At 46.1% G+C, this 27,803-nt stretch overlaps 1 protein-coding gene across 1 annotated transcript in view; it reads right to left on the reverse strand.

The window, feature by feature from the left end:
- Positions 1–27,803, reverse strand: part of LOC134226997 (alpha-tocopherol transfer protein-like) — a 52,029-nt gene that overhangs the window by 21,243 nt on the left and 2,983 nt on the right. Inside the window, exon 2 of the mRNA XM_062708158.1 lies at positions 26,965–27,423. Coding sequence (XP_062564142.1) covers positions 26,965–27,423 — 459 coding nt within the window. The remainder of the gene's footprint in view (positions 1–26,964; positions 27,424–27,803) is intronic.

The raw sequence follows: 27,803 nt of genomic DNA on the forward strand, positions 1-27,803 counted from the left end.
TAATCATAGGAGGCGACTTCAACGCTTGGGCAGTGGAGTGGGGAAGCAGGCTGACTAACCCCAGAGGTTACAGTTTGCTGGAGTCGTTGGCAAAGCTGGACGTCAGGCTGTGCAACGAAGGTACCGTTAGTACATTTCGCAGAGATGGCAGGGAGTCCATCATCGACGTCACGTTCTGCAGTCCGTCGCTGGTGAGGAACATGAACTGGAGAGTTAGTGAGGACTATACACATAGTGATCATCAGGCGATCCGGTATTGTGTTGGAACACGAATGCCGACGGTACGGCGAGAGATTAGGAATAGCGGGCGAAAATGGAAGGCGAAGGACTTCGACAAAGATCTTTTATCGAAGCACTCCGAGCGGACAGCGGCGCTACAAATCTAGATGCAGACGAGCTGACAGAAACTCTTGCGAGGGCATGCGATGCGACGATGCCAAGGAGACTGGAGCCAAGGAAAAGCCGGCGGCTAAATTACTGGTGGAACGATACTCTTGCTAGCCTTCGTGCTGCGTGTCTCAGAGCCAGAAGACACTTTCAGAGAGCAAGGTCTGAAACAGTCAGAGAGGAGCGTAAGATAATCTTCCGTGAAGCTAGATCGGCCTTCAAACGGGAGATTAAAGTCAGCCAATCCAACTGCTTCAAGGAGTTGTGCCGAGAAGCTGACGCTGATCCTTGGGGCAACGCTTATCGGGTCGTAACAGCGAGGATCAGGGGTCCAGCGACGCCAGCGGAAATGTGTCCGGACAAGCTGAAGATCATCGTTGATGGTCTCTTCCCGCAGCATGATTCTACGATGTGGCCACCTACACCGTACGTAGATGAAGACGGAGTAACCATTGCAGGTATGCAAGTCTCCAACGACGAGCTGTCATCAGTGGCGAAAGGTCTGAAGATGAAGAAAGCTCCGGGTCCAGATGGAATTCCAAACGTGGCTCTAAAAACTGCGATACTGGCGATTCCAGATTTGTTTAGGATGGTGCTACAGAAATGCCTAGCAGATGGTAACTTTCCGGATAGGTGGAAGATCCAGAAACTAGTGCTGCTGCCGAAACCAGGGAAACCGCCGGGGAATCCAGCATCGTATAGGCCCATATGCCTGCTGGATACACTGGGGAAGCTTCTGAAAAGGATTATCCTTAATCGGCTGACGCAGTTCACTGAAGGCGAGACCGGCTTATCGGAAATGCAGTTCGGATTCCGAAAAGGCAGATCGACGGTGGACGCAATCAGGACGGTCATTGAAGTTTCAGAGAAAGCGGCCAAGAAGAAGAGGCGCGGCAATCGATTCTGCGCTGTAGTAACGATTGACGTCAAAAACGCTTTTAACAGTGCCAGCTGGGGAGGCTATCGCCGCAGCGCTGCACGGTATGCGGGTTCCTGACTACTTGTGTAGAATCATTGAAAGTTACTTCCAGAACCGGATCCTGGTTTACGAAACGAATTCGGGGCAGAAGTCGATTAGGGTTACCGCAGGTGTTCCGCAAGGTTCCATTCTAGGCCCGACGCTGTGGAACATTATGTATAACGGAGTTCTAAAACTGAAGTTGCCCAAAGGCGTGAAGATTTTCGGATTCGCGGATGATGTCGTTCTAACGATAACCGGAGAGTCGCTGGAAGAGGTAGAAATGCTGGTGGCGGAGACGACCGACGCAGTTGAAAACTGGATGAATGGAGTCAAACTGCAGCTTGCTCACCACAAAACAGAAGTGATGCTGGTTAGCAACTGCCGCGAGATCCAGCGGATCCAGCTTACCATAGGAGGGCATAACATACCGTCCGTGCGAGCTTTGAGGCATCTAGGAGTGATGATCGACGACCGGTTGAATTTCAACACCCATGTGGACTATTCCTGCGAAAAGGCATCTAAAATGGTCAGTGCGTTTGCAAGGATCATGCCGAACGTGGGTGGTCCTAAAAGCAGTAGTAGACGTCTTCTGGCAGCAGTAGCATCCTCGATACTGAGGTACGGAGCTCCAGCCTGGAAGCTGCGCTCAAGACGAAACGTAACCGCAGAAAGTTGAACAGCGTGTTTCGCCTAATGGCCGTTCGAGTCGCGAGTGCGTACCGAACCATTTCCTCGGAGGCAGTTTGCGTTATCGCAGGATGATTCCAATCTGCATAACCCTAGCAGAGGATATCGAGTGTTACCAACGGAGAGATACCAGAAATGTGAGGAAGACGGTGAGACTGGACTCTATGGTGAAGTGGCAGCAGGAGTGGGACAATGCGGATAATGGAAGGTGGACCCACCGGCTCATCCCCAATGTGTCGACGTGGGTGTATAGGGAGCATGGAGAGGTGAACTTTTACCTCACACAGTTCCTTTCCGGACATGGCTGTTTCCGTCACTATCTGCATCGGTGTGGCCATGCGTCATCGCCATCCTGCCCGGCGTGTATCAACATAGAGGAGACTCCAGAACACGTGGTATTCGATTGCCCAAGGTTTGCGGAAGTACGTAGAGGAATGCCTGCCCTACGGGCGGACAACATCGCAGAGCGAATGTGTCGCGATGAGGGTACGTGGAATGCAGTAAGCAGAGTCGTGACGCAAATACTGTCAGAGCTGCAGCGTCAATGGAGAAGGGACCAGCAAATAAGCGTCGGTTTGGAGCGAAATCCAGCAGAGTGAGCAGTGTTTGGTTTCGGGTCGTCGGGGCGCCAGCGAACCGGAAGTCTTCTGCCAACCGGAATCGTTGGACCGACCTCGGCACTTGAATTGCCAACCTGCTGAAGAAAGAAGAAAGAAGAAGGAAGTGCTTCGGGTATGTAGGGCACCGCCAGTGCGGACGTCATCCACCACCGGAACTGTCGGACCACCTCTGCAACCCGAAGACGAAGACGGCGCAATGCGCGAAAGCGTCCCCTGCGATAGCCGGCGGTAGTCGCGGCACCATCCGTGCGGAAGTTTCATTCACCGTAACTGGTGGAACACCCTTGACGGCGGGGAAGTCAGGAGGATCCGAGTGAGGAAGTTTGTGGTACGACCGCCGAGGAATCGAGACAACGCAGCTGTGGATCTCAGCAAGCCAGTCGGCGAACTAGCCTAAGCTAGGGGCCGGAATTTTAGAAGAAATGCATGAGCACAGCCCCCCTCCTCCGAAGTAGTCGCAGCATCCCGTGGTCCCGGGGGGATCTAGGCAAGGAGGATAAGGGATTTTTGATGGCCTTTAACCCTTGTAAAAAAAAAAAAAAAAAAAAAGCACACACACACACACACACACACACACACACACACACACACACACACACACACACACACACACACACACACACACACACACACACACACACACACACACACACACACACACACACACACACACACACACACACACACACACACACACACACACACACACACACACACACACACACACACACACACACACACACACACACACACACACACACACACACACACACACACACACACACACACACACACACACACACACACACACACACACACACACACACACACACACACACACACACACACACACACACACACACACACACACACACACACACACACACACACACACACACACACACACACACACACACACACACACACACACACACACACACACACACACACACACACACACACACACACACACACACACACACACACACACACACACACACACACACACACACACACACACACACACACACACACACACACACACACACACACACACACACACACACACACACACACACACACACACACACACACACACACACACACACACACACACACACACACACACACACACACACACACACACACACACACACACACACACACACACACACACACACACACACACACACACACACACACACACACACACACACACACACACACACACACACACACACACACACACACACACACACACACACACACACACACACACACACACACACACACACACACACACACACACACACACACACACACACACACACACACACACACACACACACACACACACACACACACACACACACACACACACACACACACACACACACACACACACACACACACACACACACACACACACACACACACACACACACACACACACACACACACACACACACACACACACACACACACACACACACACACACACACACACACACACACACACACACACACACACACACACACACACACACACACACACACACACACACACACACACACACACACACACACACACACACACACACACACACACACACACACACACACACACACACACACACACACACACACACACAGGCAACGGTTAGATCCCTGACCCAGGAGGTTTTAGTCGAATGTAGGGATTTGGACGAGATCACCACTGCCGATGATCTGAGAGATACACTAAACGCGCAGTGTAACCTGGGGGACATTCCAATGTCGATACGGTTGAGGAAATCGTATGGAGGCACACAAACGGCGACGATTCGACTGCCGGTAGAAGCGGCCAACCGGCTTATGAAGACTGGGAAAGTCAAAGTGGGATGGTCGGTGTGCTCTCTGAAAGCCATCCCTAGAGTTTCCAAACAAATGGAGAGATGTTTCAAGTGCATGGACTTCGGACATCTGGCAAAAAACTGCAAGGGTCCTGACAGATCTACACTTTGCAGGAAATGTGGCGGGTAGGACATTTTGCTATAGACTGCACGAAACCAGCAAGATGTATGCTTTGTAAAGCGGAGGACGGAAACGACCACATGACGGGTGGCTTTAAATGTCACGCATATAAAAAGGCGATTACAGGCCAACAGTGATGGAGATAACCTAGTAAACCTCAATCATTGCGACACTGCTCAGCAACTGTTGTGGCAGTCTACAACGGAATCTAACTGTGATGTCGCAATCATTGCAGAGCCGTATCGAGTTCCTCACGATAACGGTAATTGGGTAACGGATAAAGAACGGATAGCTGCGATACAAGTTATGGGCCGATATCCCATACAGGAAGTAGTCGATAGCTCACACGAGGGATTCGTAATCGTCAAAATCAATGGTATCTTTGTATGTAGTTGCTACGCACCGCCAAGGTGGCCTATAGAGCGGTTTAACCAGATGCTGGATGTGCTCACCGACACGCTAATCGGCCGAAATCCAGTAGTTATCGCAGGAGATTTCAATGCCTGGGCAGTAGAGTGGGGCAGTAGGCTAACCAACGAAAGAGGCTACAGTTTGCTGGAGGCTTTAGCAAAGCTGGAAGTTAGACTGTGTAACGAAGGGAACGTTAGCACATTCCGCAAAGACGGTCGGGAATCCATAATCGATATCACGTTCTGTAGCTTGTGTCTGATGGGAGATATGAACTGGAGAGTTAGTGAGGATTACACTCACAGTGATCACCAGGCCATCCAATACAGCGTCGGCCAGAGAAACCCCACGTCGATACATAGGATGAGATCTTGCGAGAGGATGTGGAAAACGCAGTACTTTGACAAGGACCTTCTAGTCGAATCACTTCGTGCGGCAAGTGGTAATCTAAACCTTAATGCAGATCAGTTAACAGAAACTGTAGCGAGGGCATGTGATGCATCAATGCCGAGAAGATTGGAACCACGCAATAGGCGACGTCCGGCTTACTGGTGGAACGAGTCACCTAGGGATCTTCGTTCTGAAGAAGACGCGTTACAAGATCGCGAACAGAAGAGGATAGAGAACAGAATAAGGTAGTATTTCGTGCGGCTAGGGCAGCATTGAACCGCGAGATCAAGTTGAGCAAGTTGAACTGCTACAAGGAGTTGTGCCGCGAAGCCGATGCCAATCCGTGGGGCTACGCTTATCGGACGATAATGGCAAAGACCAAAGGACCAACAACGCCAGTTGAAATGTGCCCGGAGAGGCTAAAGATAATAGTGGACGGTCTCTTCCCGCATCACAGCCCAACGCTGTGGCCATCAACTCCGTACGATGATGAAGACGACGCTGTTGATGCTACGGTCTCCAGCGAAGAGCTTGAAGTTGTCGCGAAAGCTCTGAAGGTTAAAAAAGCTCCTGGTCCGGACGGAATTCCCAATGTAGCATTGAGGACTGCTCTACTGGCGTTCCCGGACATGTTTAGGACGGTAATGCAAAAATGCCTGGAAGAAGGCAATTTTCCAGATAGATGGAAGATACAGAAGCTGGTGCTGTTGCCAAAACCAGGTAAACCGCCTGGGGATCCAACATCGTACAGGCCCATTTGCTTGTTGGACACCCTCGGAAAACTCTTGGAACGGCTTATTCTCAACAGGCTATCAAAGTACACAGAAGGTGAGCGTGGTCTATCGAATATGCAGTTCGGATTCCGGAAGGGTACATCGACGGTGGACGCAATCCGGGCCGTCATTCAGAGGGCCGAGATGGCCTCTAAGCTAAAAAGGAGAGGTTGTCGATACTGTGCTGTCGATGTTAAAAACGCGTTCAACAGCGCTAGCTGGAAGGCCATCGCCGTAGCACTGCATAGTATGCGTGTCCCGGCGTACTTATGCAGGATTTTGAAGAGCTATTTCGAGAATCGTGTCCTGACTTACGAAACAAACATCGGGCAAAGGTCGATCAGGGTCACAGCAGGAGTGCCACAAGGTTCTATACTCGGACCCATTCTTTGGAATGCGATGTACAATGGAATACTAACGCTTAAGCTGCCCAAAGGAGTCGTGATCGTTGGATTTGCCGATGACGTTGTCTTGTCGATAACGGTGAGAATCTAGAGGAGGTGGAAATGCTGGCAGCTGAAACGATCGATATAATCGAAAACTGGATGGCTAGTGTCAGTTTACAATTGGCTCACCACAAAACAGAAGTTGTTTTGGTGAGTAACTGCAAAGTCGCACAGAGTGTGGAAATTTCTGTCGGAGGGCACGTAATTCGGTCTCAGCGTTCACTGAAACACCTGGGGGTGATGATAGACGATCGGTTAAATTTTAATAGCCACGTTGACTATGCCTGCGCGAAGGCTGCGAAGGCAACCACAGCGTTAGCCCGAATCATGCCAAATGTTAGGGGTCCGAGGAGTAGTAGAAGGCGGCTTTTGGCGAGCGTATCATCATCGATCCTAAGGTACGGCGTCCCCGCGTGGGGTAATGCGCTCAAAACCAAGCGTAACCAGGCAAAGCTAAAATGTATCGGCTCATGGCTATGAGAGTCGCTAGCTCCTATAGGACTGTATCGTCGGAGGCAGTATATGTGATCGCCGGGATGATTCCTGTTGGCATAACGCTGGCTGAGGATATTGAGTGCTACCAAAGCAAGGACATAAGAGGTGTGAGGAAAACAGTGAGAATAGAATCAATGGCCAAGTGGCAACATGAGTGGGATAACTCGGACAAAGGAAGGTGGACCCACCGCCTCATTCCAAACTTGACGAGTTGGGTAAACAGAAAGCACGGCGAAATAGATTTTCATCTGACGCAGTTCCTGTCGGGACACGGATGTTTTAGGAAGTATCTACATCGCTTTGGTCACGCACGTTCACCATGCTGCCCGGTGTGCGAGGATACGGAGGAAACACCTGAACACGTTCTATTCGAATGCCCTAGGTTCGAGACCATACGAAGAGAAATATCAGCTTTGAGCGTGGAGAACATAGTCGGTGAGATGTGTCGCGATGAAGCCACTTGGGATGTCGTCAAAATGTAGTATCGCACATTCTTACGGAGTTGCAAAAGAACTTGGAGACGGGACCAGCGAATGAATTGACAGCGACAGCGACCACGCGAAGATAGGGAGAGAGTGATACAATCGGTAACTGGGGAGGTTCCACTGTCGGGGAGCCTCTTGTCGGAAAAGGATAGATCCGCCGCCGGGGACTATTCGAGTAGTCCGCGATTAAGCTGGGAGCTTAATGGCTCAAGGTTATTGATTATCAATCTCGTAATAACTTTCGTCGCCGGGGAGGTGCGTCGGTGTAAGCTAGATCCACCGTCGGGGACTAAGCCGAGTAGACCGTGACGCGTAAGAGTACCGGGTTCGGGTCGTCGAGGCGCCATTGAACCGGACGTTATGCCCCACCCGGAATCTCTGGATAGACTTCGGCACTCGACCGGTCACTCGCTGAAGTGAGAAAGGACTGAAGATTGAGAAGACAAATTAGATGTTAAGAGTAGTTCAGGCTACGCAACAGCCTTCCACGAAAGCGGGTCGTCGGTTTCGAGGGAAAATCCTTCGCCGGGGAACTCCCTGACGGAGTAGGATAGATTCGCCGCCGGGGATCATCTGAGTAGTCCGCGACGGAACTGGGAGCTAATTGGCTCAACGTTGATAGATGATGATGAATGGCACGAGAATGTTGTTAAAAGACTATGATTAGACCTATATCAGGCTAGGAGCTGAATGGCTCATAGACAAGGGAGAACAGATCCGGGGGAGATTCCGCCGCCGGGAATTTTTTCGTCGGTGTAGGCCAGATCCATCGCCGGGGACTAGGTCGAGTAGATCGCGACGCGTTGAAGGGCCGGTTTCGGGTCGTCGAGGCACCATTGAACCGGACGCTATGCTCCACCCGGAATCTCTGGATCGACTTCGGCACTCGTCCGGTAACCCGTTGACGTGAGAAAGTGCATAGGACCTGCTGACCAGGTGTATTAGTGGTGTTGAAAAGAAACAGCCTTCCACGGATGCGGGTCGTCGGTTTCGGGGAGCTTCCGCCGCCGGGGACTCTCCGTCGGAGTAGGATAGATCCGCCGCCGGGGATTATCTGAGTAGAGTGCGACCACGTTGGGAGCTAAATGGCTCGAAAAGGAGATGGTGCTGAATGGCACGAGGAAAAGATAAAGAATTTTGTGTGCTTACTGGTACAAACAAGAGAGCCAAATGGCCCAGAAGTAAATAGAAAATCGAAGAGAGGCGCCGTGGAACGTGCCATTTTGGGAGGAGTACATTTAGTACCGCCTATCCCCAGAAGTAATACTGGAAGGTAGTCCTGGGGGTTCAGGGTATTAGGGGAGAGGGTAACTCAAGTAACCTTCTGTTACTTGGTGGGTTTAGTGGGTCCGGCGGTTTGGCCTTCTGCCTAACCCGTCAACCCCACTCCAGAGTGATAATTTCAGGTGTCTGTATGCAGATTTGCCTTCATCCCTCTATAAAAAAAAAACACACACACACACACACACACACACACACACACACACACACACACACACACACACACACACACACACACACACACACACACACACACACACACACACACACACACACACACACACACACACACACACACACACACACACACACACACACACACACACACACACACACACACACACACACACACACACACACACACACACACACACACACACACACACACACACACACACACACACACACACACACACACACACACACACACACACACACACACACACACACACACACACACACACACACACACACACACACACACACACACACACACACACACACACACACACACACACACACACACACACACACACACACACACACACACACACACACACACACACACACACACACACACACACAGACCACCTGGCGGTTCGCTACAGTATCGACTATACGACCAGCATTCAGCGGACGGAAGAAGGGACGAGGCCTCGTATGTGGAAGACATCATACTTCGACGACGAGGTGTTTAAGGAAGCGCTCCGCCGCGAGCACAATACTCTCGGTCTGAGTGACGAGCAGCTGGTAACAGTACTCTCGCGTGCATGCGATGCCACCATGCCTAGGAAAGTCCACCCTAGGAATGGGAGACCACCGGCTTACTGGTGGACTCAAGCAATTGCGAACCTGCGCCGCGCCTGCCTACGGGCAAGGAGGCGGATGCAGCGAGCACGCACAGAAGAGGAGCGTGTTGAACGATGGGTGGCGTTCGTGGCTGCTAGAGCCGCTCTGAAGACTGAGATTAGATCAAGCAAAAAAGCCTGCTTCGAGGGCCTGTGTCAAAGTGCCAACGCGAATGTATGGGATGACGCCTATAGGGTCGTAATGGCCAAGACACGTGGGGCGATGGCCCCTACAGAGCGGTCTCCAGAGATGCTGGAGAGGATCATCGCAGGCTCTTCCCACGTCACGACCCAAGCCCCTGGCCTCCCTTCGTGGAGCTGCCAGGAGCCAGGGTGGCCGACGAGGAAGAGTAACTGTGGCGGAACTTGCGGGGATTGCACAGTCCCTTAGTGTAGGTAAGGCGCCAGGACCGGATGGTATTCCGAACCTGGCCATTAAAGCGGCCATTGCCGAGGCTCCCGAGATGTTCAGATCTGTCGTGCAGAGATGCCTGGACGAGGAGTCTTCCTGAAGCATGGAAAAGGCAGAGCTTGGTCCTATTGCCAAAGGCGGAAAACCACTGGGGATCCGTCGGCATATAGACCAATATGCCTGCTTGATATGGTGGGAAGGTGCTCGAGAAGATCATCCTCAACAGGTTGTTGATACGCACGGAGGGTGCGGATGGTCTATCGAGTAACCAGTTTGGCTTCAGAAAAGGGTAAGTCGACCGTAGACGCTATCTTGTCGGTTACCAAATCCGCGGAGATAGCTATCCAGCGTAAGAGGAGGGAGTTCGCTATTGTGCAGTAGTGACTCTCGACGTGAGGAATGCTTTCAATAGTGCCAGTTGGGCAGCTATTGCAGATGCGCTCCTGCGTCTTGGAATTCCCGAGTACCTGTACAAGATTCTCGGAAGCTACTTCCAGAATCGAGTACTGGTATACGACACGGAGGCGGGTCGGAAGTGTGTTGACATAACCTCAGGGGTTCCGCAAGGTTCCATACTGGGTCCGGTGTTATGGAACGTCATGTACGACGGTGTCTTGAGGTTGAAGTTCCTGGTGGGCGTGATAATCGTTGGCTTCGCTGACGATATTACGCTGAAGGTCTACGGCGAATCGATCGAAGAGGTGGAGTTGACTGCAGCCTACTCGATCGCAATTGTGGAGGAGTGGATGAGTTCCAGGAAGTAAGAACTGGCTCACCACAAGACTGAGGTGGTTGTTGTTAACAACCGAAAGTCGGAGCAGCAAGCGGTGATAAGGGCAGGCAACTGCACGATCACCTCTGAACGCTCAATCAAACTCTTGGGGGTAATAATCGACAATAAGCTCACCTTTGGTAGCCACGTCAATTACGCCTGCAAGCGTGCTTCCACAGCTATAGTGGCATTGTCCCGGATGATGTCCAATAGCTCTGCGGTTTATGCCAGCAAGCGCAAGCTTCTGGCTAGCGTTGCTCTGTCCATACTGAGGTATGGGGGGCCAGCTTGGGGCACGGCCCTGCGTATTAACTGCTACAGAACGAAGTTAGAAAGTACGTATAGGCTCATGTGCCTAAGAGTAGCGAGCGCGTACCGTACCGTGTCGCACGATGCACTCTGCGTCATCACCGGTATGATGCCTATTGACATCGTTATCGGTGAAGACATAGAGTGCTTTAAAATGCGCGGCACGAGAGGCATCCACAGGACTGTCAGGTTGGCCTCAATGGTCAAATGGCAGCGTGCGTGGGACAGTTCCACTAAGGGTAGATGGACACATAGGTTGATACCGGAGATAGATACGTGGGTCAAGAGGCGCCATGGGGAAATCACTTTCCACCTGACCCAGGTCCTTACAGGCCATGGTTGCTTCAGACAGTACCTACACCGGTTCGGACACTCGGCCTCGCCCGTGGACTCGAGGGATGGCTAGTTCAGGCGCAAATAAGAGGTGGTCCAAGGGTTCGGAGTCGGCTTCATGGGTCATACCGGTGCCCTGTGGTCGAACTCGATCCTTTTATCGAACAAGTGGCCGCGTGAAAAACAACATGGTATCGTCGCTTTCGCGGCGTCGGTCAACCGGGCGGGTTCCGAGCCCGAGGACGGAAAGGGGTCCTCGTCAAGGCTGGGGCAGGCGTAGGCACCGCGTCGGCAAGTCCCTCTGGGTGCGGGCGAATAGGCCCTATCGCAGAAAGGTCAATTTGGGCGACTACGCGGCATCATCATGCTTGATACCAGTCCGGCAGAGGGAAGCCGGCGCGAAGTCGACCCTGCCCACCTTCCGAGGTCATAGGGCGTGGTACGGCCACCTGGAAAGCCGGCAATGCGCTGGCACGGTACCATGGTGTTCTTCTAAACAAGCGAGTCACGATGTTCGATGCTGCAAGGACCCGCAGCTAACCTCGAGGGTGCGTTATGCACTGGCCCCCCTTTGAAGCATTACTTTCTGGTTGTACCGAAGGGACGATGGGCTTGGCGGCAATGGAAACGGTTTAGCTGGTCGGGGATGCAGTCCTGCCTCCCTCATTGGAGGTGGCCCCTAACCCAGCACTTCCTGGTCAACCCAGGATGTCTGTTGAGCAGATTCCCCCTCCATTGTTTAGGAAGAAAAAAAAAAAAAAACACACGCACAGACATCACCTCAATTCGTCGAACTGAGTCGAACACTATGGGTCTCCGGGCCTTCTATAAAAAGTTTGTTTTTGGAGCGATCATATAGCCTTTACCGTATACTTAGTATACGAGAAAGGCAAAAAAATGGATTTTGAAATTTTTCTGTACCCCCATCCGCCTTGGGAAATTTTCGTGTTTCAAAAAAGTTAAACTTGGGTAACGGCAGTCTAAAAATAGATTCTGTGTGGATTCAGTACTGCAGAATTCCAAAGTAGATCTCGGCACAGTAGCGGTTAAGTAAAGAAAAGAATACAAATAATTATATGAGCATTGAAGTTGCTCCACCTCCGTTTCTATGGCAAAAGAGCGTGACTTGGGAATATCTTCAATCTGTATTTATCGATGATACTCGATATTCTATTGAGACTTCACTAGTTACGAATTCACATTTTTTAATATTCATGGGAAAATACGTGACAGCAGAATAGAACTGCTATTGATAACGCGGCTTTGCCTGCTCAGATCTCTATTTGATCGTGCTCGAAAAATGAGTTAGTTTATAATACTTAATATTCTGACTATAACTTGTCTGGCCATGGTCTGGCCATGAATACATTTTACGAATGAGTCTCTTGCTCGGAGGCTATCCTATAAAAAGTTGGAGTTTTTATAAAACAGTATATTGCATGAGCATTATGACCGCACAATTCATAATTGCTACTCCGTGAGTGACTGAACTTGCAAAATTGTACAGAGAACACAATGAATAGGGCTTGGGATTAGCTACCCATTCTCAATGTACACGTTTCGGGAGCTCAAATATTTAAAGTCAATAACGGCGCCGGCCACGTCCTTACGGTCATATAGGAATGGAAGGAATGTTAGTCCGACTCTCGTTGCTACTAGAGACCGAGTATACCTCTGCATCTCCACGATTGTCTTGGGATAGGATATCGTTTTAGTTACAAAGGATAATTTATCTGGATTCACTTTGGTAAGCGATGCGATCTATGGGATGGGAAATAACACTAATAATACTAATAACACTAATACGAGTAAAAAGTTAAAACATGCACGCCCGGTGGCATATGAAAACTGAGAAGATTCGCGTTTTGGAAAACCGCACGGAAGCGCAGCACTCTGTACTCACTTTCTCGATGGCTACAGCAAACTATTGAAGAACCGCGCGCGACATGCGCATGAGCCACCGAACACAAAATAGATATTTTATTTCTTTCCCGACGACTAAAACACGCACTGCACTTACTTGTTCGATGGCTACTCTTATTACCGGCCGCGCAATGCAGAACACAATATTTCGGCAGATCGCGCGATTGTTCTGCTGTCCGACAAAAGAGAAATCACGCACCGAACTGATTAACTTTGCTACCGGCCGCGCCATGCAGAACACAATATTTCGGCCGATCGCGCGATCGTTCTGCTATCCGAAACAAGAGAAATCACGCACCGAACTGATTGACTTTGTTACTGGCGGCGCAATGCAGAACACAATATTTCGGAGTTTTTATAAAATAGTATATTGGCCAGAAACTCCGACCAGCCCAATTTTCAATGGGAAACAATGGGACTAGACCTGTGCGCCGGTCATATAATCGGCGGCGGCGGCGTTACGGCGGAGCGCCGTTGACTTTTATCGGCGACGGCGGCGTGGAAGAAAAAAATCAATGGCTGAAAAAATCAATTTTACTGCGGATTTTGGGATTAACGCGAGTTTGATTCACACGGTAGGAATCGCCTGTATAAAAACCGACTTCAGTGGATTGAAATTGCAATATTTTGCGATTGTCGATCATCAAACAGCACATACAAAATAGTCAATTGCCGCCGATACCTGATTTCAAAAGGTTATTTGAATTAACACTATTTTGTTATTCCTTGATTTTGATAAATCAAATTTTAACCCTTATGCGGCCGACGGGGTACCCGTGTTCCTTTTTCAAATTCAAGTGGTGATATTTCAATGAATTTTTATAGCTGAAAGCTGAAACTCGGTGACATCTAAGAACTCCATAAAATGTAGCATCTGTGAGAAAATCACGTTGATACAGTGAGGAGGGACGTGGGAGGGGCATCTGATTTTTTTACCACGTGGATGGCCGACAGGGTACCCGTGTTCCACTAAATTGATATTTTCATAACTTTAACAATTTTCAACCGATTTAGATAATTTTGACAGTTTTGGAAACAGAAACTAATATACTTTTTGCCCATAGTCAAGGTTTACAGCTTTTGTCCATGGTTATACAAGAAATCTTTAAAGTAAGGCTTAAGAGTGTACACACGTAACCGAAGGACTATCAACCAGTTTCGAATATATATCATGCTCATTGCGCTTCTTAGAATAGTCGGTGTTCACAGTATACATTCTGGGTCTCCAAAAACCCCTGGAGTAAGGCCTAAGTCACCCAAAAAATCCCTGGAATAAGATCTTATGGTCTGCTAACGTAACCAAAGGTCTATCGTGTAAATTCAAAAACGGTACATGCTCTTTATGGTGCTTAGCTGTGAAAGCAGTATATGTTCCGGGTCATCCAATGACCTTTTCTTATAACATGTTTGCATTCCAAGTAGTTCTTGTTGCTGTCATTGATTCCAGGTAGCCTACGAACTCCATACAGTCAAGGTCTTCGGATCAATCTCCGTAATGGAGGCAGTTAACGAAGAATAAACCAGTTGCGTGACCCCTTCTTGGTATATGTTTGTATTCAAAGTAGTTCTTGTTGTTGTCGTGGGCTCCAGGTAGTCTACGAACTCCATAGAGTCAAGATCTGTGGATCAATCTCCGTAATGGAGGCAGTTATCGAAGAATAAACAAGTTGTGTGACCCCTTCTTGGCATATGTTTGTATTCCAAGTAGTTCTGGTTGTTGTCGTGGGCTCTAGGTAGTCTACGAACTTCATAGATTCAAGGTCGGTGGATCAACCTCCGTAATGGAGGCAGTTATTGAAGAATAAACATGTTTTGTGACCCCTTCTTGGCATATGTTTGTTTTCATGTAGTTCTTGTTGTTGTCGTCAGTTCCAGGTAGTCTACGAACTCCATACAGTCAAGGTCTTCGGATCAATCTCCGTAATGGAGGCAGTTATCGATGAATAAACAAGTTGCGTGACCCCTTCTTGGTATATGTGTATATCCCAAGTTGTTCTTGTTGTTGTCGAGGACTCCAGGTAGTCTACGAACTCCATAGAGTCAAGGTCTGGGGATCGATCTCGGTAACGAAGGCAGCGTTTGAAGAATAAAAAAAGTTTTGTGACCCCTTCTTGATATATGTTTGTATTCCAAGTAGTTCTTGTTGTTGTCGTTGGCTCCAGGTAGTCTACGAACTCCATAGATTCAAGGTCGGTGGATCAACCTCCGTAATGGAGGCAGTTATTGAAGAAAAAACAAGTTGTGTGACCCCTTCTTGGTATATGTTTGTATTTCATGTAGTTCTTGTTGTTGTCGTGAGTTCCAGGTAGTCTACGAACTCCATACAGTCAAGATCTTCGGATCTATCTCCATAATGGAGGCAGTAATCGAAGAATAAACAAGTTGCGTGACCCCTTCTTGGTACATGTGTGTATTCCAAGTAATTCTTGTTGTTGTCGAGGACTCCAGGTAGTCTACGAACTCCATAGAGTCAAGGTCTGTGGATCAATCTTCGTAATGGAGGCAGTTATTGAAGAATAAACATGTTTTGTGACCTCTTCTTGGTATATGTTTGTATTCCAAGTAGTTCTTGTTGTCGTGGGCTCCAGGTAGTCTACGAACTCCATAGATTCAAGGTCTGTGGATCAACCTTTGTAATGGAGGCAGATATTGAAGAATAAACAAGTTGTGTGACCCCTTCTTGGTATATGTTTGCATTTCATGTATTTCTTGTTGTTGTTGTGAGTTCCAGGTAGTCTACGAACTCCATACAGTCAAGATCTTCGGATCAATCTCCGTAATGGAGGCAGTTATCGAAGAATAAACAAGTAGCGTGCCCTTTCTTGGTATATGTTTGTATTCCATGTAGTTCTTGTTGTTGTCGTGGGCTCCAGGTAGTCTACGAACTCCTTAGAGTCAAGGTCGGTAGATCAACCTCCGTAACGGATGCAGTTATTGAAGAACAACTGGGAGGGACGGAAGGTAGCGGTTTTCCTCCAATACCTTTTCCGAACTTAATCTATTACATGTTGTGCATATGCATAATCGAGTTTCAGACATAGTAATTAATTTCCACTCCGGGTGGCTCAATACCCGGAACATAGGCAATTAACTTTGAATGTGCTGAGCTCGAAAGGCGATCTTTCTTCGCTTATGTGGTCGAGTTGGGATCTGACGACCAACTGGCCTAATCTCACACAACCCTACTTCATCGAGCGCCGTTGGTGATGAAGCAAGTGTGTAGGAGCCAGATAACACTAAATACTCATCCTAGTTGGTTGGCATTGTACAACAACATATATGAGAGAGTTAGTTCTGAGAATGTATTGCGAGAGTTCGGCGGGTAGACAAAATCTGGGAGTGACAAAATCGGGTCAACCTCATCTGAGTAAATATACGCATTCCTAGTACAGTAGCCGTTCGATAACTGCAAAATGTTTACTTTTCAGTTATCGAATGCCGTTCGATAACTGCAACGCCTTCTAGACGTCAAACGGTTGTCAATCGAACGTCAAATACAAGAAAAGTGCATCTAAATGTGCAGCGCAATGCAGCTGTCATTGAGTCTGACATCGGTTTGAAGTTTAGCGGTCCGATAACTGTAAAACTGTTGCAACTATCGAATTGCAGTTAAATGACTTGCAGTTATCGAACGTCTGCTGTAGTTTTTGTTTTTGCCATGGTACTAGGTAGTCTATGAACTCCATATAGGAATGATCTGTAGATCAACCCACGAACGGAAGGCTATTGATATATGTTTGCATTTCAAGTAGTTCAAGTTGTTGTCATTAGCTCTGGGCAGTTATTGAAGAATAAACAAGATGTGAAACCTCATCTTGATATATTAGCATTCCAAGTAGTTATTGTTGTCTTGTTGTTGTTGGTCCCAGGTAGTATACAAACTTCATTGATATCACTAATATGAAGTCTATGCTTAGGAAATGCAAAATGTAAATAAATTGGAACGATACAACTTCACGCCGAGAACGTGAGGGAAAAAACGGGCTAATATCGCAAAGATCATGTACCATATTAAAATTAGATAAAGGACACTCCCCACGGAATCCAAGTTTAAAAGTGCTCGCGTTTTCGGGGGCACACCAATCGATACGGAGGCGGCGCACAACTGTATTTTTTGATGATTTAGCTTTGCTGTGTCGCAGCATGCGTGAAATAATAAAAATGACAGTTGTGCGTTACTTCCATATCGAGTGGTGTGCCCCCGAAAACGCGAGCACTTTGAAACTTGTATTCCGTAAGGAGTGACCTTAAAGACCCTCTAGATATTCGTGTAAGCCTAGAAGTATAACTCCATAAATTTCTAGGATGACCATTAGCATATGCCATGAACGCCTTTTATCCATGGGCCCCAAAGGCATGTACCAAATTTAAAACAGGCTGATATATCTCTGGTGTAGATCCTAATGCCTTACTTCAGGGGTTTCTTGGATGACCATGAACATTTAAAATGGGTGCATTCTATTCTACGTACTATAAAAGGCATGTATAACTATTTAACTAGGCCGAAGGAACTCTGGTTACGCGTGAAGTTCTTGCTGATTGTTCAAGTGTTCTCTTGGATACCCATGAACATATGCATTGAAAGGTATATTCAATGTACTAAAAAGGGCATATGCCACTTTTGAAACAATCCGAAAGGTTACGTGTGAAGATCCTGAGGCCTATTTTAGCATTTTCTTGGAAGACCATAAACATATGCAATGGACGTATTCTTTTCTATGTACCACAAAGGGCATGTACCACTTTTGAAACAAGCCAAAAGATCTCTGGGTACCCATGCAGATTTAAAGTCCTATTCCAGGGTTTTCTTGGATGACCATGAACCTATGCAATGGACGCAATCTATTCTATGTACCACAAAGGGCATGTAACACTTTTGAAAAAATCTGAAACATCTTTAGTTACGCGTGTAGATCTTAAGGCCTTTTCCAGGGTTTTCTTGGATGACCATGAACATATGCAATAAAGGCGTTCTATTCTATGCACCACAAAGGACATGTACCAGTTTTGAAACAATCTAAAAGATCTCTGGTTACGCGTGTAGACCTGAAGGCCTTTTCCAGGGTTTTCTTGGATGACCATGATTATATGCAATGAAGGCGCCAGAGGACTTATCCGAGAGATTTCTTCTATAGCGCAGAACATATGTAGTGATCACATTTGATTTCAAGATGCGCAAAGAACATGTACCACTTTTGAGACAAGTCCATAGACCCATGGTTACGAGTGTAGACCTTAAGGCCTTACTCCAGAGATTTCTTGGATGACTCGGAACATATACTGTGAACGCATTCTATGCTAAGTACCACAAAGAGCATGTACCGTGTTTGAATTTGCATAATAGGCCTTTGGTTACGCGAGTAGATCTTTAAGCTTTACTCCAGGGATTTCTCGGATGACTAAGACTTCATTTCAGGGATTTTTGCATTACCCGAAGCATATACTGTAAACACCTTCAATTCTAAGAAGCGCAAAGAGCTTGTAGCATTTTGAAACTGGCTGAATGGCCTTTGGTTACGCGTGTAGACTCTTAAGCCTTACTTCAAAAATTTCTTGTATAACCATGGGCATAAGCTGTAAACCTTGACAATAGGCTAAAAGTATATGAGTTTCTGTTTCCAAAACTGTCAAAATTATCCAAATCGGTTGAAAATTGTTGAAGTTATGAGAATATCAATTTAGTGGAACACGGGTACCCTGTCGGCCATCGACGTGTGTTTTTTTTGTTGGCCGCATAAGGGTTAACAATAAATCCTGCACTTGTCATAAGACAAGAGTTTGTACAATCCCATTTAATTCCACCACTTGCTAAATCCTGCTTCACTTTTTTGTGACCGTGTTAAGAATTAGATTTTGGTTTCATAGAACTAATTTGTTAATATTTTTTTCAAAAGTTATTTCCAATTCAGGATTTTGATACAGACGTTTTGAGCTCAAAATATCTAAATTTCAGAAAAATCTAATATTTTTCCTGAAATTTGGTTAAATTTCCCAAAATAGTTCTTGGCGGAGTTTCTGAAAGAATTTCTGGAGGAAACTATGATTTTTTTTCTAATTTTTTTCTAAATCCTATGACAGTTTTTTTTTATTTTATATAGAATAATTTATTCAGGCCCTCTTTGGGAAATTCCTTCAGTAAAACATACAATATTCCTCGATTGCACACAGCCAGCGGGGACAACCCCAGAGCCAACGTCCTCTTCCAGGTTCTCTGCAGGTTATTTTGCTGGTCTCTCTTCCGTATGCGTATGCACTACATGTCAAACCCAATCTTTAATCTGACTTATTTTATCAGCCTGCCTATGTCTGCATTTTGTATACTTGGTGATTCATTCATTCGTGCCATTTAACATTTTCCCCAAGTATTGAGCGAAGTATTTTCAACTCAAACACTTCGAGAATTCGATTCTCCATGATTCATGGCCGTACAGGACGACTGTACAAATCAAGGATGTATACAGAGCTAGTTTTGTCAGTCCTGTAGGTAGCTTCCTAAAGTTACAAAATAATTTACTGGAGGAATTTTCAAAGGATTACCCGGAGAAATTCTCTAGAAATTGCTTAATTCTCAAGAAACTTGCTAAGGAACTCCTAGAGGAATTACTTAAAAATCCGAATCCGAATCTTATATATGAGAGAGCGTGAGAGTAAATCGACGATTTCCCCTCTTGGGAAAAAATGTAGCAAAAAACAGTTTTTTTGAAAACTAAAGCGAAATACAACCAAATGAAGCATCCACCGGATATAATTATGTCTTCGCTATTGGATGATATAGTTTTGAAACAAAAATACTTCCCCCATCCAGCTGGAGACTGCTTTTTCTCCTCGGTGGATAGTTTTATTACTGGGGGGTGGTATGAGCACGTGGCTGTCTTTCTCGTCAATGACTGGATGACGGTAATTTGAGCTTTAAAGCGGGATTTATTTTTGAAAATCTTTTCAGGCTCTTTTAAAAAGGCCTTCGGAAATACATTTAGAAATTCCTGCACTAAACCCTCCAGGAATGTCTTCAAAATCTTTTCAAGAAGAACCCTTCAAAAAAATTTCCTTGGATAATCTAAAAAAATCCACCAAGAATTCCTTCGGATATTTCTCCAGGGATTTCTTTAAGGACAAGCATCTCGGAATCCAAAACAAATTTCACTCGCGTTTTCAAGGGCACACCACTCAATATGAAAGCATCGCACAACTGTCATTTTTATTATTCCACGAATGCTGCGACGCAGCAAAGCTGAAATAATAAAAACAAAAGCTGTCCGCTGCCTCCGTATTGAATGGTGTGCTTTTGAAAACGCGAGTGAATTCAGTTTTGGACTCTGTGATGCTTGTCCTTAAAAGTTTCTTCGATTCCGGGTCTCCGGGATTCCTTCTTAGATTTCTTCAGCATTTCTTCCAGGAAATCCATTAAAAATTAATTGGAGAATTAAATAGTTTTCGGTGGAGTTGCTAATTGAATTTTCGAAAAAATAAAACAAACAAATTAAGCAACAAACACTGAAAAAGTCCGAAGGTATTACTGAAAGAATTTCGTAAAAAACCCATGAAGGCATTTTCGATGGAATTCCTGCAGGAAGTTCTGGCAGAATTCCCGGAGAATGGAAAAATGGAATTGCTGGAAGAAGTTCTGTAGAAAATTTAGGAAAATTTGGAAGAAATCCCTTGTGCAATCTCTGGAAGAATTTATTTAAAGAATTCATAGAATAATTGCCGCAGACATTCATAAGGGGGCATTACTTTAAAAAAATAAAGAGTTGCTAAACAGTTTTTGAAGAAACACCAAATGAAGAAATATCCAGAGGAATCCCTAAAGAAACTTCCGAAGGAATTCCTTAAGGATTCTCCTTTGGAATTCCTAACAAAATTTTCGTAGAAATTACTAAAACAATTTACTTCCTTAGAAATTCGTGAAGGATTTTCCGAGGAAATCCGTAATGGAATTTCTGAAAGATTTTTCGGAGAAATTTCGTAAGACATTTCCGGAAGAATACATAAAATATTTTTCTAAGGTTTTTCATTGAAACTTTTCGGAGGAATATCTGGAGGATAGGAGGATAGGATAATTTTCTAGGAAATATGCCAAGTGGTTTTGGCGCTTTGGGCATGTATTCTAACCTTTAGAAAAGCTTATGTACCACAGCAAACATAATTTGCGAGTCACCTACAGGCAGTGTTGTCTTACACTCTGTCCAAAAATTCTGCTCCTTGATTTTACTTCACCAAAAGATGGACATTTAGAAAATTCAAATAGCCTTCTATTAGTTGCACTTACTTAGTTAGGATTGTAAAATCGTTTAGATCAGCGGTTCTCAACCTGGGGTACATGTACCCCTGGGGGTACCTTCGCTGGCCCTAGGGGGTACCTCGGATGAAAATGCATAATGGCGGACGTATTACAATTCCAATCGGAGCTTATTGATAAAGTTTTGATTATTGTGAATTTTTTATTTCAAAACTTTGTCTTGTACATAATATGCATGGCGATCAGTAAATCAAAGCTAATTGAACCCTGCTCTCCTCAACTAGAACAGCGTATGAAGGGCTGCGGAACAAAACATCAAACGGACAAATGTCGAATAAGCAAATTTTAAAAATCTTCAATGCAATCTACCTGATCTAAACAAAATGTTGAATAATATGTAAACATGCTTTTGAACTAAAATCTAGAATCTAAAGGTTTGTAAGCCTGTGCTTGAGAGGTTTTTTTTTTTTCAGAAAAGCTCTATTGCTAAAGGTTTAAAAGCATCTTCCTAGGCTTCTCGGAAGCCTTCTTCAGAGTAGCACGAATGCCTCTTTTCAAGATGTTAAAAAGTCTTCTTTCGAAAGGTTCGAAAGCTTCCCTTCAAGAGGCTTGTGTCTTTTTGCAAGAGGCCCGGATGCCTCCTTTCAAGAGGCTCGGAAGCCTCCTTTCAAGAGGCTCGGAAGCCTCCTTTCAAGAGGCCCAGGCCTCCTTTCAAGAGGCCTCAGAAGCCTCCTTTCAAGAGGCTCGGAAGCCTCCTTTCAAGAGGCTCAGAAGCCTCCTTCAAGAGGCTCAGGCCTCCTTTCAAGAGGCCTGGAAGCCTCCTTTCAAGAGGCCTCAAGCCTCCTTCAAGAGGCCCGGAAGCCTCCTTCAAGAGGCTCAGAAGCCTCCTTTCAAGAGGCCTCAGAAGCCTCCTTTCAAGAGGCTCGGAAGCCTCCTTTCAAGAGGCTCAAGCCTCCTTCAAGAGGCCTGGAAGCCTCCTTTCAAGAGGCTCGGAAGCCTCCTTTCAAGAGGCCCGGAAGCCTCCTTCAAGAGGCCTGGAAGCCTCCCTTCAAGTGGCCTGGAAGCCTCCTTTCAAGTGGCTCAGCCTCCTTCAAGAGGCTCGGAGGCCTCCTTCAAGAGGCTCAGAAGCCTCCTTTCAAGAGGCCCGGCCTCCTTCAAGAGGCCTCCGGAAGCCTCCTTTCAAGAGGCCCGGAAGCCTCCTTCAAGAGGCCTGGAAGCCTCCTTCAAGAGGCCCGGAAGCCTCCTTCAAGAGGCCTGAAGCCTCCTTCAAGAGGCCTCAGAAGCCTCCCTTCAAGAGGCCTCAGAGCCTCCTTTCAAGAGGCTCAAGCCTCCTTTCAAGAGGCCCGGAAGCCTCCTTTCAAGAGGCTCAGAAGCCTCCTTTCAAGAGGCTCGAAGCCTCCTTTCAAGAGGCTCAGAGCCTCCTTTCAAGAGGCTCGAAGCCTCCTTTCAAGAGGCTCCAGGCCTCCTTTCAAGAGGCCCTGAAGCCTCCTTCAAGAGGCTCAGAGCCTCCTTCAAGAGGCCTCAAGCCTCCTTTCAAGAGGCCTGGAAGCCTCCTTCAAGAGGCTCAGAAGCCTCCTTCAAGAGGCCCCAGCCTCCTTCAAGAGGCCTGGAAGCCTCCTTTCAAGAGGCCTCGGAAGCCTCCTTTCAAGAGGGCCTCAGAAGCCTCCTTTCAAGAGGCCTCAAGCCTCCTTCAAGAGGCCCGGAAGCCTCCCTTTCAAGAGGCCTGGAAGCCTCCTTTCAAGAGGCCTGGAAGCCTCCTTCAAGAGGCTCAAGCCTCCTTTCAAGAGGCTCGGAAGCCTCCTTCAAGAGGCTCAAGCCTCCTTTCAAGAGGCCTGGAAGCCTCCTTCAAGAGGCCTCGGAAGCCTCCTTTCAAGAGGCTCAGAAGCCTCCTTCAAGAGGCTCCAGCCTCCTTCAAGAGGCCTGGAAGCCTCCTTTCAAGAGGCCTCAAGCCTCCTTCAAGAGGCCTCAGCCTCCTTTCAAGAGGCCTGGAAGCCTCCTTTCAAGAGGCCTCAAGCCTCCTTTCAAGAGCCTCAGAAGCCTCCTTCAAGAGGCTCGGAAGCCTCCTTTCAAGAGGCTCGAAGCCTCCCTTTCAAGAGGCTCAGCCTCCTTTCAAGAGGCTATGAAGCCTCCTTTCAAGTGGCTCAGGAAGCCTCCTTTCAAGTGGCTCTGGAAGTCTCCCTTCAAGAGGCTCAGAGTCTCCCTTTCAAGGCCTGGAAGTCTCCTTTCAAGAGGCTCAGAGTCTCCTTTCAAGAGGCCTGAAACCTCCTTTCAAAAGGCCTGGAAGCTTCTTTCAAGAGGCTCGGAAGCCTCTTTTCAAGAGGCCTGGAAGCCTCCTTCAAGAGGGCTCAAGCCTCTTTCAAGAGGCTCGGAAGGCCTCCTTTCAAGAGGCCTGGAAACCTCCTTTCAAGAGGCTCGGAAGCCTCCTTTCAAGAGGCTCGGAAGCCTTCTTTCAAGAGGCTCGGAAGCCTCCTTTCAAGAAGCTCGGAAGCCTCCTTTCAAGAGGCTCCCAAGCCTTCCTTCAAGAGGCTCCGAAGCCTCATCTCAAGAGGCTCAAAAGCCTCATCTCAACAGGCTCAAAAGCTTCCTTTCACGCGGTACAAAAGCTTCCTTACAATAGGCCTGGACGCGTGCTTTTAAGACGCTCGGAAGCCTCCTTTTAAGAGGACAGAAAGCCTTTCTTCAAAAAGCTAGGAAGGAAGCTCGGCTTCTTCCAAGAGGGTTGACAGCATACTTTCAAAAAGTTCAGAAGCATCCTTTAAAGATGAAAGGGAAACCTCCTTTTCAGTAGCTCAAAAGTCACCATTCAAGATGCTTGAAAGCCTCTTTGGTGCGGAAGCATATGTTCAAGATATTCAGAAGCTGCTTTCAAGAGGCATAGAAGCCTCCTTTTAAAGGGAACAGAACCCTTCTTCCAAAAAGCTCGGAAGGCTCATTTTAAGAGGCTCGAATAAGCCTTCTTTCAAGAGCCTCGGAAGCCTCCCTTCAAGAAGTTCTGAATTCTCCCTTCAATAGGCTCAGGAGCGGCCTCTCAAGATGCAAAGGAAGCCTCCTTTTAAGTGACTCAAAAGCCGCCATTCAAGAGACTCGAAAGCTTCTTATCAAGAGCTGCGGAAGCCTACTTTCAAGAGACTCAGAAGCTCCTTTCAAGAGGCTCGGAAGCCTCCCTTCAAAGGGTTCGGAATTATTCTTTCAAGAGGCTTGGAAGCCTACTTCCAAGAGGGGGTACCTCAATTAATTCAAAAGTTTGAAGGGGTACCTCTCAAGAAAAAGGTTGAGAACCGCTGGTTTAGATGGAGTGAAATCAAAGAGCAAGATTTTTTGCACAGATTGTAGGACAACACTGCCTACAGATTTAGGTGCCCGACTGAATAAAACTTTGGCTTAGACGAATTCCAAAGACCAGTTAAACATGTTTTGTATTATTCTACTTGGTAGATTAAATCTACTAGATACAGCCTAATTCAAATTCACAACTAATCAACCAACCTATTCATTAAAATATGTTTCTCACCTGTCTTAGAGACACCATCAATTGAGGTAGATTTGAAATTAAATTATGACGAGTTCCACCTCAACAACAATCGTAACACGAGTTTATTACGGTGGCCTCTCGTTAAGTAAGTACCACATCAACACGAAGGTGATTATACAATGAGTCCTGTGGTGAATTTCAAATTCCCCACATGTTTTTCTACTCCCATTTTCAAAAGCCCAAATCTGACAAAGTAGCTTCCGTGCAACGCTCAAATTAAAGTCGATTGTTCAGCATGAGTAAGCAAATGGTCTACCATTGTTTCACTATATTTGCGCTTTATGGTTCTCTCAACTCGTGCTCTTGAAAAAATAATGTAAAAAGCACGTGGTTTCCAAGATGGCCGATTTGTGGCGTATAATCACGATAAGTGTCAAAAAAGCGAGTTAGATTTTTTTACTCGTTTTGTTTAAAGAAAATGTATTTTGCCCATAACTTCTGAGTGCATAGTTTGATTCTGTCAATTTTCAATAGGAATTAATGGGACATGAATCCCGCTGATTTACTTGAACAAGTTGCATTTGAAGCGGAATCTTGTCCCATTGTTTCCTATTGAAAATTGGCCACATCGGGCTATGGGCTCAAATGTTATGGTCTAAATATTATTTTCATAACATGTATAGGTAAAAATCCCTTATGCTTATCTGATTTGCTCGCAATGAGTAGCGTTCATTGCAAATTTAACAATGAGTATAAACGAATGCAAAAAAAGGACCTATCCTCCTATCAGTTACATTTTTATTTTTTCTTATATGCTTTTTAACCATTTTATAATTGCAGGAGAAACGTATCATTACTGCTAGGTGGATTAATTACGGTTTTTTCATTTTACATTGAAAATTATTCTTAGTTTCTTTGTATGTCTATGGACATTTTGAGTTATTGAGGAAAAAATTATGTCTGGTAATTGCTATATCCAACAAGCGAATGTCTGATTTTCTCACAATTATACTGCCGTCATATGCATATTTCTCCCATGTTTACTGGGATTCCCTATATACATGAGACAGTTATGCGTATAACGGCAATATACATAAGAAACTTCCATAATCTGTATGAAAACTAAGTACTGTTGGAGAAAAATGTAGGCCCGTTCATGCATCATGGGTTTGTTTATTTTTTTTAAATGAATTAGACTTCTAAGAAAATTTTAGATAGAATTAGTCAAATGACATGAAAACAGTATGTCGAACCATAGAGATTTATGGCTCGGCCTAATATAAGAAAAGCTGTATCTCGATTAGATTGATTGATCTGTTTTTAAGCGGTCCAGCTTATTATTTTTTTAAAATCTTGGTTCTAAATTAAATATTCAAAGAAGAACAAACAAAGAAATCTTGCGAAAATATTAAGTTGATTGACTCCATAAAAATCGCTGTCTGGTAAAGTAGAACAAGTATTTCACGACGGCCCCAAATGTTGTTTTTTGCTTTCCATATACTGTATTTGTGTCCGGTGGTAAATCTACTTATTCATATAACCATTTACGTCAATGCTCGATTCGTCAAAATTTGTTGGTAGTATGCGCAAGTAGATTTAAGACGTCAATTATCATTGATTCTGATTAACAAAAAAACGGTTTGCCACTACAACAGATCTTCTCTCCATGCTTTGTTCGACTAATGACACATAGTTTTTATACACACTTACTCGTTTTCATCCAGCTATCGTACTGCATCATTAACTCGGCAAACAGTCGTCCATCGCAGTGAGGTGCTTTCGAGGTGCCTCCGAAACGCGGTGGCAGTATCTCCGGACTAATGTACTTGCTGAGATTGGTCAAATCGCGGCCATGTAGGATACTTATTTCGCGCATCCGTTTCGACTGGAGAGGCTTGATGATCGCAAACAGGAAGTTGTAGACCGCACTGGTGTTGATGGTTTGCGTCGTGAGCACTCGAACTGGGGAGCACTTTTCGATCAGCGTCAGCATGATTCCGGTCGCTTTGGGCGTAAACTGCATGATGTGCGACATCGACAGACCCTCCATATCGAACAGAAGAATGCAACCGTGCAGTTGAGCTTCCTCGCTGTGGGCGAGTACGGCGATCACTGCATTGACCGCGGCGTTCAGCTCAACGAGCGATACTTTGGAGGTTTTCCAGCGTTCTGTAAGCAGAAACGTAAATTGGTATTGGGACAATACAGAAATTAATTAGTGATAAACTCACATGTCATAAGAAGAGTTAATGTATAAAGTAGTTTCATTGAATCGATTGGAAGAAGATGAAATGTAGGTACGTGTGGCTGTGCCAGTAATAGTGGAAACACGATTTTCGCTAGATGTAGTGCATTTTAATTTTTTACAAATTATTTCGTACAATAGCGCTTGCTCAAAAATGGTGAATGTGTGCGAAAAAGTTTACAAATTTTCCGGATAACATCAATTTTCCGAAAAACATCAGAAAAAATGTTTTAAGCTCTTTTTTAGTGGAATGTATTCAACCGTCTAAGGGCCGATTTCTTCACCTCTGCTTAGTGCTTAAACC

The sequence above is a fragment of the Armigeres subalbatus genome, chromosome 3 (assembly GCF_024139115.2).
Source record: "Armigeres subalbatus isolate Guangzhou_Male chromosome 3, GZ_Asu_2, whole genome shotgun sequence".
Classification (NCBI taxonomy): Eukaryota; Metazoa; Arthropoda; class Insecta; order Diptera; family Culicidae; genus Armigeres; species Armigeres subalbatus.